Here is a 21,099-nt window from a genome sequence, read left to right as displayed (position 1 = left end):
TCCAAGAGAGCACTGATTAACTCCCTCCTAGCCATTTAATTGGGTTTATACCTGAGGGGATTTACCCATCTCAAATTAGAGAAGAAAAAGATTCTCACTAATCCCTGCCCTGGAAAATGGCCAAATCCATGACCTGGTTTTTACTTAACTCGGGGCTAAATCATGAGTTGTCTTTAATCTATTGGGGTGTGTCTCTTTCTCTGAGGTCATTTTCACTTGGGAACAATTGCTGGGCCTCTAGAAAATTTACAAACAAGATCAACAGGATTTAGACCTTGATGATGACAATGATGATGATGATGGGGCTGGGGTTGGGGGAGAAAGTAGAAAAGGAAGAGGAGGAGAAGGAGTTGATTTTTATTACCTATTGATTGAATGTTTTGTCCCACAATCATTGAGGTCCCACATGAAGATCCTCCAGCTTAAATAACTGGATGGAGGTTTCTACCTTCTGCCTTGGTGTCCAGGTTCTCCCCATCACACGACTATACAGAATATACTGGTGGAGAAGGAAGGTGCAGCAAAGACTGTGGGGGTAGTTTTGTCCACCATCTTGCTGGAGAGGCAGATGGCTGGTTCCCTGTGCAGCATCCATGTCCAGCTGAAAGGGTGTCCCAGGATGATGGCCTCATTCTTGTTGAACCCAAAGTAGCCTCTTTTCTGGGGACATTTCACTGTTAACCAACATCTCGTGTCATGTGTGAACAGATGTTGCATCAGAGTTACAGGGGGAGCCAAATACATTTCTATATTCCACCTCTATGCTTTACAGCCAATGTGGATAGGTGAACACTTCACACAGTAAACACAAAACATTTTTTTTAAAGTTCTCATCATCAAATTCATTACAATTTAAAATATTTGAAATCCCGATCAAAATGCAATTTAAATTATCACCTGAAACAGTCAACTAAGAGTGCTAGCTAACTTCTGAAACTGATTTTCCTATGAGAGGCATATCAGCTCTCAAAGAGGATTTTCCGGAGTTGCTTCGCTACACCCTGCAATGTGCCAAAATTGTCTGGTATAAATCTACTTTGGAATATATAAGGCTTACTTGGCACAGACTTGACATTCAGAATTGGTTATAAGCTCAGACTCTGAAGTCAGACTGGCTAAATTCAAATCCTAGCTCTGCCACTTAGCTGGCTGAGTCTTTGAGCAAGTCACTTAACTTCTCTGTGCCTCAGTTTTCTCAACTGTAAAATGGGGAAGATCAGAGAACTATCTCAAAGAGTGGGGTGAAATGAATTAATACAAGTGCATATTAATTAGAACTATGCTTGGCACATAGTAAGTGCTAGGGAAGAGCTTGCTTTATCAATTGGTGTCATTATCATTATTATCGTTCTTTGAGCACCTACTACATTGTGGGCACTGGACATATAGCAAACCCAGTAAAGACAATCTAAGCTCCCTAGAGAGGGGAAGACATCATTTAAAAATGAAATTCATCAGAAGTTAATTTCAGCTTGTGTTTTAGAAAGGAAACCACAAGAAGTAGTGATAAGGACTGAGATTCAGGGCTGTGAGGCGACGCCTCTTAGGGGAGGCTTCCCCTAGGCGGTGTCATGTTGAAACTGAGCCTGGAGGCTGAGAGGGAGGAGACCAATCCTCCATTATTACCATTAGCAGAGGCAGCATCACATTTTCTCCCTTAATGATTATTATGGGCCAGATTCTATATTTATCTTTAAGTCATTCTCCTCCTACCAGTATCTTGACAAGTGTCAAGGATTATCTCCATCTTACAGCAGATACTACCAAGGCTCAGAGAGGTTAAGCAACTTGCTCACAATCACACAGCTTCTAAGTGGCAGAGCTGTGAGAACAGCATGAGTCTGTCTCAGTCCAGAGCTCACTGTGAGCCTTTCTGCTATCCTCTGCTGCCTGCCTCTTCCTCAGGCTGCCATTGAGGACAAGGATCTACTTAGACTTGAGCCCCTAGCCTTTACTCTACCAGACTGACAACTGACTGATGATTTAGTAGATTGACAGGTGCCCCAATGCAGTCTTTATTTCAGAGAGGGTGAGCTAGGCAGCCAGGCTAGAGACATACCCTGCCTCCACCTGCCAGTGCTAAACTAATGAGGGCATTTCTCTGAGGTGCCAGCACCTATGCCAGGTATCCTGGAAGCATTTGCCCATCTTTAGAGAGTGGTTGTCAGGTGCTCTAGTGCTGTTTTGTGTGTCCTGGGGATAGTGGGCAGGGCAGATGAATTACTCTCTCACCTCCAGTGCCTGCCTTCCCCAAGCTTGGAGCCCTTCAGGGCTCTGTTGAGAACTGCAGCCACTCTTTCTGAGCCATCCTCTGCTGTGTCCATTGTTGTTAATCCTTTATTTGGGGTTATGGATCAGTGTGATCACATTCACTTTTCATTTTTAAAAAATACTTTCCAAAAAGTCTCATTGGCTGAAAGACCTCCCCCCCACCTCTCTTGTAAGCAATATCTTAGCTCTTACACTGTATTGCTGTCATTTTGCTTGGACTTTGGGAAGGAGGGGAGGAAACAAGTGAACTCCATCTACCCTCTTGAACTAGAAGTCAGGGCATCTGGACTGCTAGTGTGGTGGGAACCATGTCCTTCTGGGACATGCAGGTGCAGTGAGGAGCCAGTACCCACAGGCTCCTGAAACTTGGTGTTTTGGAAGCAGGGAGAAAGGTGGGGTTAATTTAACTTGGCGGGCGGGGGTTGAGAACCTTTCTCTATCTCAACCATACTCTTCTCTTCACAAATAAGTTCTCATCACCATCTTATTAGCATCGTGCAATAGTAACCAGCAACTCTTGTGTGTTGAACGATGAGATGAAGCTAGACAGTACCAGGGACATGCAAGAAGCAAGAAAGGCTGATCATGTTACACTTCATTTCTCAATTAAAATCGTTTCATCTGAGCTCATGTTTAGCTTCCAGTGTACTTGCCATGTGAAGATGGCCGAAGACCTCACTCCCTCCATGTAGGTCTGGCAAGATGCTTGAGGAAACGAGGCCTCAGGGTATGTGTACAGGTCTTTTGAGTGAGAGAAAACATGGACTCATCCTGTCCAAACATAGTCCATTCTGTCCAAACATAGTCCAAATCAACACGGTCTACATCTCAAGATACATTTAGACATATAGCTCTTACATAATTTAACAAAGCTGGGAAAGCCCAATGCTTACAATAGGAATTATTTATTTAAATCAAATATGTATTTCCCTTGACCATTGTAGAAAGATCTTTGGATGTATTATTCCAATGGCAGAAATAGCAACAAGTAAAATCAAATAATTCTTAGTTCAACATGTTTTGAAAACAGCTCTAAAAGCTAAATTTATTTGCCAGGACTTATTGAAAAGAGATGAGCATTTGGTGAGCAGTCCCTTGAGACTGGAATGAAGGCTATTTTTATGATTTTACATCTGTTGCATCTTTCTCTCCTCCCCCCCCCCCATTTTCTCTTCAAAGGTCTTTACTTTTCTTATATTTAACTTTCTCCCAGGTGTTCCTTATCACTAATATCTCTCTTCACTCTTCCATTTCTATATACACTAGGCTACTTCATGTCTACACAACATGGCCATCCATATATGATTTGGAGCAATAAAGGTTTTCACTGTACATAAATTTTGGATTTCTTAAGTGATTAGTGGATGAACATATACATGAAATAACATCATTTTATATATATAAGTGTGTGTGTGTGTATATGCATGTATACACAAATGTATACATATATATGTATCATTTAATAACCCAGAATGAACTAGTTCCCACCACTTCCTTGAGAAATTTAGTCTTCCAAATGATACTGACAATATTTCCTCATCTGTAACAATAAGTTAAAAATCTTCTAGCATTTTATATTTACTAAATATCTTAGTGAATTGTGAAATAAGACCCAGTTATGGGAAGGAGGCCAATGAAGACAAAGGAGAGTCTCCAAAAGTTATTGATTGGTAAGGACATGCACATTTGATGCTTAAAGGCCAGATCAATGATTCATGTTATTAATACTGCAGGTGAAAATATCAAGCATCTATAAAGAATTGATTCCTCTTTTTAAAAATATTTTCTGTGTATCTACCTATATGCTAAATATGAGCAGAAACATGGCCTTGTGTCTGGGTTGATTTCTATCTCCTCCCCCATCATACCCCACCCACCATCGCTTAATTTATTATGGGAAACTGACAGCTCAGAACCATTCCCTTTCTTACAACTTTGCTGGTTTTTATCCTTTTGGTCTCTTGTCCACTGGGCAACTGTGTGTATTGAATTCCCAAGAAACTAATTCTTGGAGGTTCCCTTTCCTTGATGATAGAAGTTGAAAGAGAAAGAGAAAGACTATTGAGAGTCCCCCATCAGTCCATCAATAATAGGGATGAATTCCTCAGAGGCAAAGAGGGGATCGATGGAAACAGGACTTTAATAGCTAGAAAGCATCTCATTTGTTTCCCCAAAGACTTTGGCATCTGCCAAAACATCTGACTCCAAAAGCCACCCAGAGGTTAGCCAGATTTAGAGAGAGGCGGCTGGAAAGGAGTTTGGGATGTGAAGTGCATCCTCTGTGCCAAGCCATGGTGCACGACTGAGGGATCTGTCTTCCCACTCGGTCCTCTTGCCAACTGGAGCTGTTGGACTGTTTAAGCACCTCCAGTCAGTGCCTTGCTGCCTTGGAGTTAGTCATGAGCAAAGGACAAGAACCCAAAGGAAGGAATGGAGAGGGCTAAGCTGTCATGGGCATGGGAGTGAGTGGGTGAGGGTGGGCACTGACATACAGCGAGTCCAGAGGAGCAATCATGTTTGAAAAGGCACACTTATAATCTGTGCTTTGTCTCTGGTGGACACCATTTATATAGATATTCAATACACACAGGCCAGACAGGCGAAATTGTAACCTCTCTTCAGTAAATGCTCTAGTTGTTTAGAGTAAAAATGGTTTGGATTAGCACCCGGGCACTCTGACAAAGGTCCGTAGGGAGTAAGAAGATGTGCCAGCACCATTAGCATTTTTCCCTTTTTCCAGCAGCACTAAAATATGTTTGCCCAAAACAGAGGGAGATGAGAAACTATTGGCAGCCAGTACTTCTTAAAAGAAAAAGAAAAAATGTTTTACTTCTTTGGCAGACATACTAATTAAAACGGTGCTGTATTGTGACAGATTGCTGAGCAATTAATGCCTAATTGAGGATTATGCTAGATGCTTCTGTGAAACCCAGTTTACTGGGGCCAGAGTGACCGAGACTTAGAGCAAAACAAACCTCCAAACGTCCTGCAGCACCCTCCCCACTGAGAAGCCACGAAACCAAGAAAACATTTTTATTTTGGCTCTCAGATTTACCCTGGGAGGATTGGCTTGACAGAAAGATCCTGACTTGAAAATCCTATTGGGGATTTCATACTTTGCTCATTTGTAAGCAGAATCCTTTTTCCATGAGATATTTTTAGTGCAAGCATCCCCTGCCGCCCTATTCTGTTACAGTAGACCATTAGATCTTGAAGTCAATCCAAGCAGGTCACGTGACTTCTAAGCATCTCTCTGGTTGCCTCCTAAGTGACTAGTCTCTCAGGAGTCCAGGGAATACTAGACTCGTAACTACCAAAGTCCTTCCCAAAGACTTGAATTCTTATTGATAGGATGTGAAAATGCTTTACAGCTGCTTTTCTAAGGGGTCAGCTGGAGTGACCTCTATCAGTTGAGTGACCTCAGTCATAGGCATTTTCAGCCCTGCAAGCCGCCTATGTAAATATAAAAATGTATTAGGCTGCAGAACAGCGTGTGTGGGAACAGAACAACCACACTATTGAAAGGAAGTCGCAGAGGAACAGTGGTGTCACTCACATGGGTTTGGTTAATGCGTGCATACTTTTGATAAATTGTTTTTGATTCAGTGGACTCCACATTTGGGATAAGCCAGTTTTATTTCTGGAACTTCTGAGCTATGAAAAGTAAAACCTCAATCCCTTAGTGAGGTGTGTAGCAGAATTTTCCCCTCATGAAGTATTCACATTTAACAAAAATCATTTCACTCTTTACATGACACTCATTTGCCTTGGAGAAAATGTCACTGTGAAGTCAGATTTTCAGTTGTTTAGTTTGAAAAAGTGATTTATTTCATTGTCTCAGTGGGAAACATATATTTACTCAGATCTTTGAAACTAGAATCAAAGAGAATCATTGTAATGAACAGGAAACATGCTCTCCAAATGAACTGAGACATGCTCTCTGGTCAAAATGCTCTAATATTCCTGAGTGTGTTCACTCTCAGTGAATTCAATCTTTCCCATCTCCGCATCCAAGCTATTTGGTGCTGATCAGATGACCAGAGCTCAAGGAAGTGATTGGAGCCTGCGCTGGCTGCAGCTGCAATGTGGGCTGTTTTCAGGGACAAGGAGCCACTGTTTTGCAAACATAGCATCAACATAGAAGTTATTTCGTAGGCTGCAGGATGCAGCGATGGGCTGCACTGCCAGCATTGTTCTGCTACAAGCTTTTCGTGCTGTGGTCCAGAGGAGCTGTCCACACATTTGTAGCCGACGCCAGGAGGAACCGTCCCATGAAATTCTGCCTCTGGAAAGTGACGATGAAATGAGCAGACCCAGAACCCTCATCATAATGGTATGGTATCTGTGGCAAAGCAGCCGCACTTGATTGAACTGTTATGATAGAACAAGGTTGCAATTGAGGATTTGGGGGTGTTTAGCTTTATAGAAAGAAATGTATGACCTAGAGGTTACTAATGCGCTTTAATGTTTGAGGAAAACTGTTCAAAACTGTTTATATCATTCAGAGAACTGATTTTCTTTCACTTAGATCTGTTATGAAAATGTGCAGTTTATCATTCTATTACAAATTCTTTACAGCCTAACACTTTGTATGCTATTGTTAACATCTATGCAGAAAAAAAACAGAAAGTTTTGGAGTTGGTTGAAGTGGATTTTATTTTATAATTCTATTTTGAAAGGGTAGCCCCAAGCAGATTTTTTATATCACATGTAACCCATCAAGTTGGATAGATGTTGGTAGTTAGCTCTAACTTCAAGGTATTTGGAGGTTCCAGTTCTCTCCAAAATGCTTAACTTAGGCATAAAATCAGAATAAAGTTTTTGAGAATTTTGTGGAATGCATGGTGCTTTAATTAGAAAGCTGTTTCTCACCACTTGCCTAATGACATTTTCGTCTGTGCTTTCATTATAATAGACAGTGTTGCTGCTCCTTTGTATATCTGTTTGATCAGCAAGAATAAAGTGGAGGATAAAGCCTTTCCTCATTTCAGGTTCAGGAAGAGATCTGCTTAGTCACTGAAATTCCATTTGAGGTAGAGGTAGTATGCCAAAGTTTCCAAAATTGAGGAGGCATTGAAGTCTGGGTGGTTTCAGTACAATCGACTTTTTTCTCTTAGATTTCTGTGTTCAGATATCAAGTGAATAATGAATGAAAAATACCTGTTACACTAAAAGTTTTTAAATGAAAGTCATTTGGCTTGGCCTGAGCCTCTGAGTGACAGAATGCTAAGCTATAACATTTTATGCTAACTTCTTTAACAAAACAATATTTGATTTTTGAAAAGCAATACTGTTCTTGAACTATTTGGCTCTGATTATCTCTAAGAGGAAACACTAATTAGGAATAATTTCTTGCTCATTACTCTTATAAGTTTTCACAAATTAAATCTGAAAAGAGTTGAGACCTTTGTTTTTCAGTTGGACTCTTGTCAGTAACATTAACATATTCTATACCTATGAGTATTAATCATGCCATCTCAATCTTTAAAAGCCAATTTTTCCTAATTGTACTAATTAAACCATAAAATTTTGCAGCTAGAAATTTGAAAAAAAGTTAAATCTCCGAGTAACTAAGAAATAAAAAATAATTAATTCACTTAGTAACAATCCCTTGTTTTCTCAAAGCTTTTCCTATTTTTACCACCTTTATGGATATCAAATGAGGTGATGATGAATTTACTGATGAAGAAAATGGGGGGGTGGTCAGAAAGATTTATATCACACAGAGCTAAATGCCAGAGCCTCAAGCCACACTTAAAATCAAGGGTTCCAAGAGCCAGTATAATTTCAACTGTTCACACCTATAAGGAGATAATGATAAAACTATTGTTTATGAGAAGACTGATGGGAATTTTGGACCACTCAGAGTCATAGGTGCTCAAACAAAGTGAGTGTGCATCTTGAAGGTTTCCTCTGGGCCATTCCAAAATTCACACATTCAACAACTCTGTATCACCGACTTGCTATGAACCAATCACTCTTCTAGGTACTTGGAATCCACCATTGAACAAACCCACCAAAGATCACTGCCCTAAGTTGCAAAGTTTTATGAAGATAGTATATTTTGCAAATCTCATTCTTATGGAAATGCTTTGTTAGGGTTGTGATGCTTAATGCATAAACTTAAGTTGGTGAAACATTTCCTAATTTCCAAGTTAGTATTTTGAGAACTTGAATATGTTTTAAAATCACTTAGAAGTTTTTATTTATACAAATCTTTGAGCACTTGGCCCCCATATCAAAGGTCTGGAGGGGAGCCCAGAAATCTGCACTCTTAGCAGGCACCCCCAGGTGATTCTGATGGAGGGGCACCATGGGTGACACTCTGAGAAACATGGCTCCGGAAATAGATAATCCAGACTCTCCACCTCTTATCCTCCTTTAACCTAAAATGCTTGTTTTCTTCTCACTCTGGCTCCAAGCTTCTGAACAAATGGATTTTTTTCTCATCACTCATTAGTCAGCAAAGTGTGTGTGTGTGTGTGTGTGTGTGTAAGATCACAGACCCTAGAGTCACAAACTCGGCTGGAATCTGTGTGGCCTTCTACATGGTATTTAACATATTTAACATCTGTGGCTCTTTTTTTCTCATTTGTGAGATGGAGGTAATGGTTCCATCAGCCCACAGCTATTGTGAGGGTTTAGTGAAGTAAAATGTACGTTAAGTGCTTAGAATAGTGTCTAGGTATATTAGTAAGATCTTCAATAAGGGGGATTAGGAACATCCTAATTGAAAAAGTGACATTTGAGAAAAGACCGGAAGGAAGTGAAGGAGAGAGCCATGCCATGTTTGGTGGGGACGTGTCTCAGGCTGAAGAAACAGCCAAGGTGAAAGTCCCAGTATGGTAAGAAGCCTGGGGTGAGCGTGGAACAGTGAGGAGGCCACTGTGACCAATAGCCACGGAAAAGGTAGCAGGAGGTGAGGTCATGAGGTCATTGAGGTAATGGGGGAAGATCATGGCAGGCATGGCAGGCCATCAGGAAGATTTAGGTTTTTTTCCAAGAGTGAGAAGAGAGGCCATTGGAGGGAGTAGGCACAAAAGTTAAGAGCATGGAATGTGGAGCCAGAATGTCAGGGTTTGAGTCCCATCTTTGCCACTTACTAGGTGTGTGATCTTGACAAATGACTTGACCTCCCTGTGCCTTTGTTTTTTCGTTGCTAAAAATACAGAATAATTGTGCCTACTGTGAAAGGTTATTTTGAAAATTCAGTAAATTCAAACTTGCAAAAAGCTTAGACCAGTACCTGGTGGATAGTAAGTACTAGATTAATTATAAGTTCGTTAATTTACAGGCCCTGAGCAGGGTAGAAACAGGATATATGGCTGCAGAGGATCAAGCGTTGAAGCAGGGAGACCATCAACCAGGAAACTGTTTCAGTGATCCCAGCAAAAGACCTGATGATCACCATTGAGGTTGTGGGAAGTGGTGGGATATGTATATATATCAAGTAGGGTCAGTAGGATTTACTTCCAAATTGAACATATGAGTGAAAGAGAGGAATCAGAGATTAATGTTCAGAGTTTTTTGTTTGTTTTTTGTTTTATTTGTTCAGTTTTTGATCTGAAGACTGAACTGCCATTCAGATGGGAAAGACTGTAGAAAATTATTTGGCAAGAAAATCTAAGTTAAAATGTTATGTTTGAGATTCTTGTTGAATCTATATATGGAAATATCAAATAGGAAATTAGATATACAAGTCTAAGTTCTGAGGAACAATATATAATACCTGACAGAACATAATATCAATTAAATGATTGATGAATGAATAAATGACCTCACTTTTATAATTTTCTATAATACAGTATATAAATCCGTTTGCAGTTAATAATAATTTGAGCTATTTCATATTTTTGGAAAATGTATTGTTTATATATGTGTCCTGTGAATAAAATGAAGACCAGAGAGGGATAAACTGTGAGAATTACTTCAAAGGAAATAAAATGATCTCTCTTCTTGCTCTATAATAAATATCCTATTTTAATAACACTTTTTTACCATAATGATTTTAACATGTTCTGCCCAATTCATCTTTTTAAATAGTTGCATAAGGAAAAAACAACTTCTAAGCATTCTAATTCTGAGTTAATGCTCTTATTTCATTTTACTAGTAGTGAGGTTGAATCTTGAATATACTAATAAGATTCCCCCTGGGAAGGAAGCTTGTGTGAATGGAGTGTAACTTTAAATGGTTTGCTGTAGATGGGTGTGAGGTGGGGCTTAATAGCACAGAGAATCTTTGGCAGTCATTTTTCCTCGTGAACTAATTTTGAACTGAATCTCAAAGCCACAGAAAATGGACAAATGAATTGGAGCTTCTCCTTGGGTACAAGTATTAATTGGATGTGATTGAAGGCTTAGTAATTAGTATCGCAAATCTTTGACATAAAGGTTTAGTAAATTCAAATTATATCCAGTATCATCTCATTTATACATAACTTTGCATCTTCCCAGTTCTCCAAATGATACAAATTTAGAAATGATAATGAATAAAGAAAAATATACAAAATCTAAAAAGAAATATTTAAAATTTTAAATCACCACAATGATAAAGAAAAAACGAAAAATCGGGTGTGTATGGAGAATATGCAGAAACACTAAAAATGATGGGCAAATTCAACTATATATAAACATACATAGATATAAATATATATGTAAATATATAGAACACTGTACTCCTAGTAGATATGTTTGAGTGTGAAGCCATAGTATGAAGATTAAAAAGATTGTATTATCAAGTAATAATATATACTTATATGGCTAGGAAAATAGGCTCAACAAATTGATGGTGGTAACAATAATCCCTTAACTTTCAAAAATAAAAAAATGCAAAAAACTTGGTTGTGCTTGTTTTGTTTGTTCCTGTGTTTTCTAGAAGAGTAGATTATAAGGCTAACCTCAAGGACCAGGCTTCAATCAATATAATGAAATCTTGTGAAAACCGAGTAACACAATTGAGGATAAAATGAATCTTTTAGCAAACTAAATATGTACACAGTATTTTCATCAAGCTTCAGCAAATTTCTCTGGATAGTTGTTTCATTCTCTCAGATTTTATTGCCATGGAGCTGATTTATTCAGGGGTAAAGTTTAGGATTTTTGAAATTTATTTCCCATAATCTACTTTATTCTGCTGAAATATATTTTATTTTATTTTATTTTTAATATATTTTATTGATATTTTACAGAGAGGAAGGGAGAGGGAAAGAGAGCTAGAAACATCGATGAGAGAGAAACATCGATCAGCTGCCTCCTGCACACCTCCCACTGGGGATGTGCCCGCAACCAAGGTACATGCCCTTGACCGGAATCGAACCCGGGACCCTTCAGTCCCCAGGCCGACGCTCTATCCACTGAGCCAAACCGGTTTCGGCTATATTTTATTTTTTAAGATTACATCCAACAAATGCAATATACATCAAGTGAGTTTGTCATACTAAGATGGTCTAAACATCAGAAATTCAGTAGACCACCAAGGGACAGCTGCACATCGAATTTGATAGATCTGATGGCAATAGCCAGACAGCCACTGCCCCCTACTCTCATGGAGTTTACAGTTTGGTGGGAAAGGCTCCAACAAATGTAAAATTGTAGTCATGCCCTAACTGGTTTGGCTCAGTGGATAGAGCGTTAGCCTCTGGACACAAGGGTCCCAGGTTCGAGTCCGGTCAAGGGCATATACCTTGGTTGTGGGCACGTCCCCAGCGGGGGTTGTGCAGGAGGCAGCTGATCAATGTTTCTCTCTCATCGATGTTTCTAACTCTCTCTTCCTCTCCCTTCCTCTCTGTGAAAAATCAATAAAATATATATATTTTTAAAAATAAAAATAAATAAAACTGTAGTCATGACAAGTGCTTCAAATGAGAGTTTCTTTCTTACTTAAGACTGTGTCCTTTAAGCACACAATCTCATCAGTGTAGTCAAGGAAAGCTTCTTCTAAGGAAGTGCCAATGTAACTGAGACCTGGAGAAGGAAAAAGAGAAAACATGCCATGTGCCAACCTATTGGGAATGGTCATCAAGAAGACATGGATGCAAGATTGACCCAAGACCTGGACTCAGGCAACTGGAGGCTCCCCATTCCTCCCCAGTGTTTGGAATGTTCCTGCTGCTTCCCTTTCTCGTACTAGAAGCTGCCCAGGGACACCTACTGGAGATAGTAATATGGTGATGGAGACTATCTGGACTGGAAACTTGACTAAACCCAGTTAAGGTCTCTATATAAACTTTTAACTTTTGGCCAGTGGGTGCACAAAATTACTTGTTGCCACCCAAGACAAGTCTCCTAAGTCAGTTCCCTTGCTTATTAAACCTGCCACCAACCACCTGGCCAGTGTGCTCAGTGGTTGAGCATCAATCTATGAAACAGGAGGTCATGGTTTGATTCCCTGTGTGACCAATGATTTTCTGTCATCATTGATGCTTCTATCTCTCTCTCTCCTTCTTCTTTCCTCTCTGAAATATAGAAATATATAGATAGATATAGATATATAAAATTAAACCTGTCACCAACCAATCTGGAGTGGTCTGTCTTTTTCTTTGGTCTCTGCCTTCCATGTATGGGGTCAATTTCAAATCACACCCTGGAAGCTCCTGAGGAAGTTGAGACCCAACACAGTCCTAACTTTTATTCTGTTGCCATGAGTGCATGGCTCTGATTCCTATGCAAAAGTGTATGCATGCTTGCAGTGTGATCACTGGATCAATTATTTAAATTCTCTTGGCTTTCCTGTAGGTAAAATGGGATAATGAGGGTACCTATCTCTGTTGTTTTCCTATTCCTGCTATAACAAATTATCACATACTTAGTATCTTAAAACAACACATATTTAATATAGTTCTAGAGGTCAGAAATCTGAAATGAGTCTCATTGAACTAAAATTGTCAAGTTAGTTTATATTCTTTTCTGGAGGCTACAAGGGAGAATTTGTTTGGGGATATTTTTGTAGTTTTTTGGTTATTTTTGTTTATTTGATTCTTCGAGCTTCTGGAAGCTGTCCACATTCCTTGGTTCTAGGCCCTATTCCCTCTCAAAGCCAGGCACATAGTATCTTCAAACATGTCTCTGACTCTTACCACTGACCCTACCTCCCTCTTTCACTTACAAAGGACCTTGCGATTACAGGAGACTACCTGGACAATTCAGAATAGTCTCCCTATCTCAAGGTCAGCTGACTACCATCCTTACTTTTGCAGCAATACTTCCCCCTTGCCTTGTAAATAACATACTCACAGGTTCTGGGATTTTAATGTAGCTGCTGTTATGTTTACCATAGTGTCTCATTGGATTATCATAAGAATTCAATGAGGGGATACAAGTAAAGGACCTAAAATAATTTTTGGAACTTAGTAAGAACTCACTAAATTTTAGCTATTGTGATTTCTTTCATTGTTTTGTTGAAACTAAGAAAAGTTTACAAATATAATATACTTTAAAGAGTTATTTTTGAAAAAAATAAATAAATTGCTAAAAGAAAACTTAATTTGTACTTCATAGAATATGAGAAAATGGAAATTCAAGGTTAGTTTATCTATTGGAGCACTGTAATACTTATTGAATAGATTCTTCACACAAATAGATGATTCAAAGTACACTTATGTTTGAGACTCTCTTCTGTGTTATCCACCAATTGCTACTCTTCTGAAATTTAACTTTTAAATTTAACTTTTAAATTTAACTTTTAGTTTCTTCTCTTTTTTTTCATCATTTATAAATGGATATTGAATCTTTCCAGTTCTCCAAATTATGCCAATTTTAGAAATGATAATAAACAAAAGAAAAAATATACAACATCTTAAAAGAGAGGTTTAGATTTTTAAAACCACAATAATAGCCTGGCTGGTGTTTCTCAGTGGTTGAGCACTGACCTATGAACCAGGAGGTTACAGTTCAATTCCCCATCAGGGCACATGCCAGGGTTCCAGGCTTGACCACCAATGTGGGGCGTGCAGGAAGCAGCCAATCAGTGATTCTCACTCATCACTGATGTTTCTATCTCTCACTCACCCTCTCATTTCCTCTGTGAAATCAATAAACATATTATTAAAATAAATAAAATACACAATAATAAAGAAAAGTAGAAAATTAAGTGAGAGGGAGGAAAGAATGAAAGAATACATTTTAAGTCCTGTAGGGATAATTGAAGTTATCACCTTAGAGATGAAAAATAGTCTGTATCTTGTCATTTTAAATTTACTTCAATTTTTTCTGATGTGAGTATATTTTTATTACATATTTATAGCAGTTAAGAAATCCATAAATTGTAAATTACAGAATCTAGATTCTTCTTGAAGTAGATACTCAGTAAAAGGTTTGATGAACGAATGAGTGAATGAATGAATGAAAGCCATATCTGATGGGTCATAAAGCTTACAAAGTAGGAATCTGTAAGGTAAAACGAATACATGGATTCATTTGGTAAATTTTCAGAATTCCTGCTCTTGGTCCTTCTGTTATCAATTGCCTCCTTTGCTCTCATGCACTTTATGAGAACAGAACGTCTCCAAATTCTGCTTTATATGTCAGAGAAACTATAGATGGAAATTGTGTTCACAAAATAATAGCTATTTAGAGAGCACTTCCAGCTATTTGTCAGGTACTTTGCTAAGAACTTTGCAGTTATCTTTTCTTGTTGCCACAACAACCACTGGAGGAAATTATTTTTATTCCCATGTTATTGAGGAAGATATTAAAGCATATAAAGTAGCTCTTTATATTTGAAATACAATGTAAGTCATATAATTTTTAATTTTCTAGGAGCCACATTTTAAAAAGTAAAAAAAAAAAGTGAAATTAATAATACATTTTATTTAACTCAGTATACTCAAGCTCTTATTATTTTGGCATATAAACAATATAAAATTATTAATGAGATATTGCACATTGTGTTTTTTTCACACTAACTCACCAAAATCCAGTGTATACTTATAAAACATTTTCAATTTGAAAATTAAATATTCATCACAAATACTGTTCAGTATTTAGGTTTCACAAAATTTACAATTGAAAGAGTAAACAAGCTTTGTAACCTTGTGTTGCCTTTAAACATTCAGCCTCATTATATCCATATAACCAGTTAATACTTGCAAGTGTGCATGCCCTGTAGCTATGTAGTTGGATGTGGACTCTACTGTGATATTATATTTATTAGCCTGGTAGCCAGAGTTTTTAAAGGAGCCGTGTGTGGATGGAAATAGCAATCTACCACCTTATTTAGCCATTTAGGACTGAAGCTCCTAACCTTTGGGAGAATAAAACCAGTGAGGACAAAAATTTGAGAGAATTTATATATCTCAGCAGATGGTATCTCCTTTCATCTCTTACCTTCTAGCCGCAATGTCAATGTAGCATCATTTTTTGAAGAATACCAAATACTCAGTACCAAGTGGATTAAAAGAAGTGATGTGCTGAAGTTCACACTGGAAGCAGAAAATAGAGAATAGTGGCTGGGTAGGTTGTGAGAAGTAGGGGTCTTGGATGGAGTTGAGACCCAGGCCTCATATTTTCACTTATGAGAGAGAAAGAGAGAGAGAGAGAGAGAGAGAGAGAGAGAGGGAGAGAGAGAGATCGCTTTGTTGTTCCACCTATTTATGCATTCATTGGTTGTATGTGCCCTGATTGGGGATCGAATCTGAAACTTTGGCATATCAGGATGATGCTCTAACCAACTGAGCTACCTGGCAGGGCCAGGCCCCACACTTTCTATAGCAAATCCATCAGAGAAAGACTTAACTCCAGGACCCGCCCTGCTTTAGATGATTATCTTGGGCTTAGATTCATATTTCTTGTGGTTTAACAAATCCAAAGCATAAACTATTCTTACTTCCTAGAGGTTATTTTCTGGTCCTCTTCTGTAAATGCCACATGGGAATTATTTAAATTAGTAAAAATTCTTTAAATACTACATTGGGAATTATTACAATCAGTAAAAATGCTTAATATATCATTTTCTGTTAGCTCTCTCCTTGCCATTTTTGTTTCATGCATGCTTGAATTTCATGCGTAATCATGGTCATAATTTAACATTGTTTTACTTGCCTGTGGTTATCTGACTCCACCTTCAAAGGTATTAGATGAATTCATTCAAAATTTAACTAGTGATTTTTATCTAGATGTTTTCTCCCAAGTTTAATGAATAAGTATTAGAAAATGTGTTATAGAAGGGTAAACCCAAGAAAGAATAAAGCTTCTCAGTTTTTCTTTTTAATATGTTTTAAATTGTAAAGTAAGTGTATGCTGTGAAAGGGTAAATCTTGCATATTTGTATAAGATAAAAAATGAAAACAGTTGAGGAAATTTACTCAGACCTCTTCCACACATTCTAACACTTCTCTCATGCCCCTGCAATTAATTATTTCCACCTACTTATATGTAGTTTTATTTTTTACAAGATGTGTTTATATGACTTAGTATTTAGCTCATCAAAAGGAATTTTTTAAATCTTCACCTGAGAATACATTTATTGATTTTAGAAAGAGAGAGAAAGAGAGAGAGAGAGAGAGAGAGAGAGAGAGAGAGAGAGAGAGAGAGAGATCTATGTGAGAAACATTGATTGGTTGCCTCCCATATGCTTCCTGATTGGGGATCAAACCTAAAACCTAGGTATATGCCCTGCCTAGGAATTGAACCTGCAACCTTTTGGTGTACAGGATGATGTTCCACCTAGCCAGGGCTCATCAAGAGATATTTTTAACCACAAAGTTAAACAGTATTATAACCCAAGATAGACGGTAAACACAGAACCAATTTTTGGGTTGGTTTCCTATTGTTATTTCATAAGACCCATTATAGTCACTGAAATAACCTACTTTCTGTTATAGTCACCAAATATAATGGCACATTCAGATACCTGATTATAAAACAATATTTTGCTTATGTCCTACCCAATGCCAAGCCACTGGGCAAACACTGCAATTTTTACATATTATGTAGATTATAATGAAAGCAAACTTTTTAATACTGGACAAGACTGGAAGATAGATGGAATTTTATCTGTTTGATCCTAATGATCTGTGCCTAATGGGTAGAGTCATTTCATGAGCTCTTACTTGTTTTAGCACCAACAATATTTTACACCTAAGGGGTTTGCAAAGATATGTATAATTTCTGCTTCTTGCATCACAGATATAATTAATGTGAACATCTATTTTTTACCTGAATACCCGTAATTAGGATGCGATATTTAACTTTATCACCATGAGCTAGCTGGCAGAGCAGCGTTTATTCATGTTTATTCACAGCCTTGGTAAAATATAATTTGCCATAAACCCAGCAAGTGTTAAGGTCTAGTTCCAAGGAAACTGGTTATATAACCCTTAGTACGCTTTGTCACACTGCATTTTTCTGCATCTTTAGAAGAAGATTTAGTCCGCTTTGTCTCCGGAATGCTGTGTGATAACTACTCAGATTTAAAGACTGTGTAATTGGTTTTATGATTCACATCTCAGAGGCAGTACTTCATTGACTTCCAGATGGAGGAAATAAACACTTAAGATTTCTAGAAAATAAGAGTAAAGCAAACATTTCCCTTTTGTTGCCCTGGGAATTGCACTCTGGAATTTACAGTTGCAGAAAAGCAGAAATTCAGTTTTATATAAATTAACAGGCCATGCGACATTCATTTTGTATATTCAGAGCACCATGTGTCATATCACGCTAATGCGAAGGAGCATGCTTGTTATCAGATAGGCTTATCTTTCCATGGTGAATGTAAGCAGACAGCCATCACTGGGGCAGCCTCCTTCCACACTTTCCTAGTGTGCACATATGTTTTAGGTGTCAGGAATATGCAGGCCCTTCAGAAATGTCTTTCAAAAGAATTTGGAGGGAAAGATTGAGTGGAGAGTGGATGATATATGCTGAGCACTTTATGTTAGCCAAATAGCTGAAGGCGGCAGACAGTCTGTTGTCCCCACTTGTGTTTTTACACGGTAATGCTGATCAATTAGCTGAACTCCGCTATAGATAGTAAGTAATTACATTCACTGGAAGCCACAGTAATGTGATTAATAATATATTTCAATTTCCAAGGTAGCATTTCACTTGGTACTTAAACATGGCTCTTTGGAAAAAAACATTTTATATACAGGAAATATGATAGGATTGAAATTTATTTCTCTGAAAGTAATCCTGTGAGAAGGAAAAATAAAGTTTCATATGATGCCACTGGCCCCTCCTGCATGCATGAGTAAAATTCAAGTTTCTTCTTTAAGTATTTTCAAACAAATTCTTAAGAAATAGTGCTTTAGACTTCATAGTTGAATACACTGTATAGACGTTTTAGGGAAGGCAGGTAAATCTTAGTAATTATGGAGCACCTGCTGTATTAAAATTCTGAAGCTAAGCTTTCGAATAGATAGAAAGGTAACTAAGCAACTAATTTTATGTCTAAGAAGATGTCACAGCAATAGAGCAATTGGCCTGTACTAAAGGAATACAATCTAAAGAGAAATAAAGTAATTTCTACAAGAGCAGTGTGAAGAAAGTTCCATGAGATTTCAACAGAGGAATAAAGGAGACAATAATCTGTCCAAGGAGAGCTGGATTGTGGACTATACACAGAATCACAGTGGGAGATGAGGGCAGACAAGTAAATGGCAGACAGCCTTGTGTCTGAATCTTGACCTGGAGGATTTCAATTATTCATTATAACTTTGACTTTGACTTTCCCACTTCTCAACTCCTCATATCATCATTTCTGTTGTTTTTGAAATAAAAATTCCCATTCTATAGTTACACTAAAACAAAATTTTCAGTTACTTGTCTCTCACAGTTTAAGAAAAGCTTGGGGCAATGCTCGGTTCCTATTGACCTTCTTCATTTTTTTATGATTCTCTACATTTTTTCATGCTTTTGTTTTTTTGTAGAGGGCAGAATTTGATGTACAGTCCACCTGTCTATTGGAACAATGAGGCTAAGCTATAAGCTTTTGTTATTTGCTACAAGAGATGTCAGCAGAGAAAGTCTTGGCATCATATTTGGGTTATATGGCTAGGACAATTTAAAGTTGTGTGGTTTAGTGTTGAGAACAGAGAGGCCAGAAAAGTACTTGTCTGGAGTCATGAGGAATGAGCAACTGCCTGACATCAGCTGTCCAGCAGGAAACCATGGCTGTGGAAATTGTGGATAGCCAAGAAATTGGTATTGGTGCTTTGGAAGGAAGATGTCTGGGATAAATCCATTGCTAAATCATCTCCTTTGACATTAGCAGGAGAAATGTCAATACAAGGGTATAGTGCTAGGGACTGTAAGGTATGGAAGAATCCTCTATTGACCATCTTTCAAAGCGTAAGAAAAAAATGCAACCATAGCACATCTGGAAATAGTACCATGAAACTATTAAATTATTCAAAAGACTCTTGTGGTCTTTCATCGTGATTTATGTGATTACCAATACAGGGAATCTATATGAGAAGGAAGAATAGTATTCCCTTAGTTTTCCAAGGGTAAATGTAGAGAAGAAATCTAATGTTTGTAACAATTATTCTTTAATCGTTCATAGCTATCCTCTCATAACATCATGGGGTTTTAGAAATATCAGGTGTCTTTGAGATTATTTCTAATCTGTCATTCTTATTTTATTGAATGAATAAAATGACCAAGTGCTCAGTGCCTTATCCTCGTATTCTAAAAATATGTGGTAAGAATCATTTTAAATTTATAGATAAACAACTTAGTAACATCATGACCACCTTTCATATTAAAGTTCTTATTTTTTCATTTTTAATATAAAATTACTACTTGACAAAATATTTATTTCCTCTTTAAAACAAATATCACTTCTTAGAAGTTTTGCTTAGCATCAAGTTCCCATCATTTACATGAAGAGGTGTTGAACCATGCCACTGATTTGCACATTGATTTCTCAAAAGAGCTGACTTGGCATCCAAATAGTTTTATTTTGAAAAATTGAAAAAGAAATGTAGTGTACTGTGATGCTTTCTATGCAAATGCAAAGAATATTATCTTGCCCCATGCGTTAAAAGAGGGGGCATTCTGGTAGAAGTGTTAGAAAAGAAGCAGTTTTATTACTACAATCAAGACATTGATATATTATCCACATTTGAGGAATCATCAGGAGTAAATGATTGATCTGATATAGACCTGGATTTACTGCAAATATATGGACAGTAGACATTTTTAGGTTTGTTGTCTAACGTAAAAGGAGCAAGTAAGGCTTAGAGCAGATTCCCAGTTATAATTATCTTACTAAAGACATGGCCTTAAATGGGACAATAAGTCAAAGGTCTCAAATTCAAATGCCTACAGACCAAGAAGGCTAGACATGGAGATGTATGAGAGTGGTGGGGAGCATAGCAAACAAGAGAAGGCATGGACCACCCAAAGGTATGGCTACTGCTCTGCTTGGGCAGTTGTTCCCATGTCAGCAGGTAGGATCAATGTAGTCATATCTTGAATTTTCCAAAAGAAACTAGTAAGCAGGGCTTTTATGTGAAATCTTCCAATTTTTAAATGCTAGCAACTAATTCAAATATTTTAAAACACTATTGGCAGAAAAACACAATTGTGGGACCAAGTTGAGTCATAGGCTGCCTGCTTGTCATTCTTACAATTTTTATTAGAGTTTCACTTTAATTCAGCATTCTGACTTCAAGAAGCCAGTGAGAATGCTGCCTAGAATATGTAGGATATGTTTGGCCAATATGAGTAGAAAATGATTTTGATATTAATGTCAATAAGTGTAAGGCTGAAAATGATATTTTGACTTCGAGAAATGTGCGCTCCAGATCCTGATTCAGAAAGATTTACACAGGTATAATTGATTAATAACAAGTCAGACTATCATTTCTTGACCTAAAGACAATAAAA

The 21,099-nt window shown here is 37.7% G+C and overlaps 1 protein-coding gene across 9 annotated transcripts in view; it reads left to right on the top strand.

Moving 5' to 3' along the window:
- The window catches only part of DOCK10 (dedicator of cytokinesis 10), a 218,944-nt gene that overhangs the window by 39,207 nt on the left and 158,638 nt on the right, over positions 1-21,099 (top strand). For 5 of the 9 annotated variants that reach the window (XM_080670693.1, XM_080670690.1, XM_080670698.1 and 2 more), the window contains exon 1: positions 6,247-6,604. The exons of 3 other annotated variants lie outside the window; for them this stretch is intronic. In XM_080670693.1, coding sequence (XP_080526819.1) covers positions 6,443-6,604 — 162 coding nt within the window. In that variant the 5' untranslated portion in view covers positions 6,247-6,442. Of the gene's footprint in view, positions 1-6,246; positions 6,605-21,099 lie in introns of those variants that run through there. One more of the 9 variants, XM_080670689.1, reaches the window with a different exon arrangement.

This window comes from Plecotus auritus (assembly GCF_963455305.1).
Source record: "Plecotus auritus genome assembly, chromosome: 5".
NCBI classification, from domain to species: domain Eukaryota; kingdom Metazoa; phylum Chordata; class Mammalia; order Chiroptera; family Vespertilionidae; genus Plecotus; species Plecotus auritus.
Note: the sequence above shows the minus strand (reverse complement) of the source record. Positions and strands in the feature narration are given on the sequence as shown.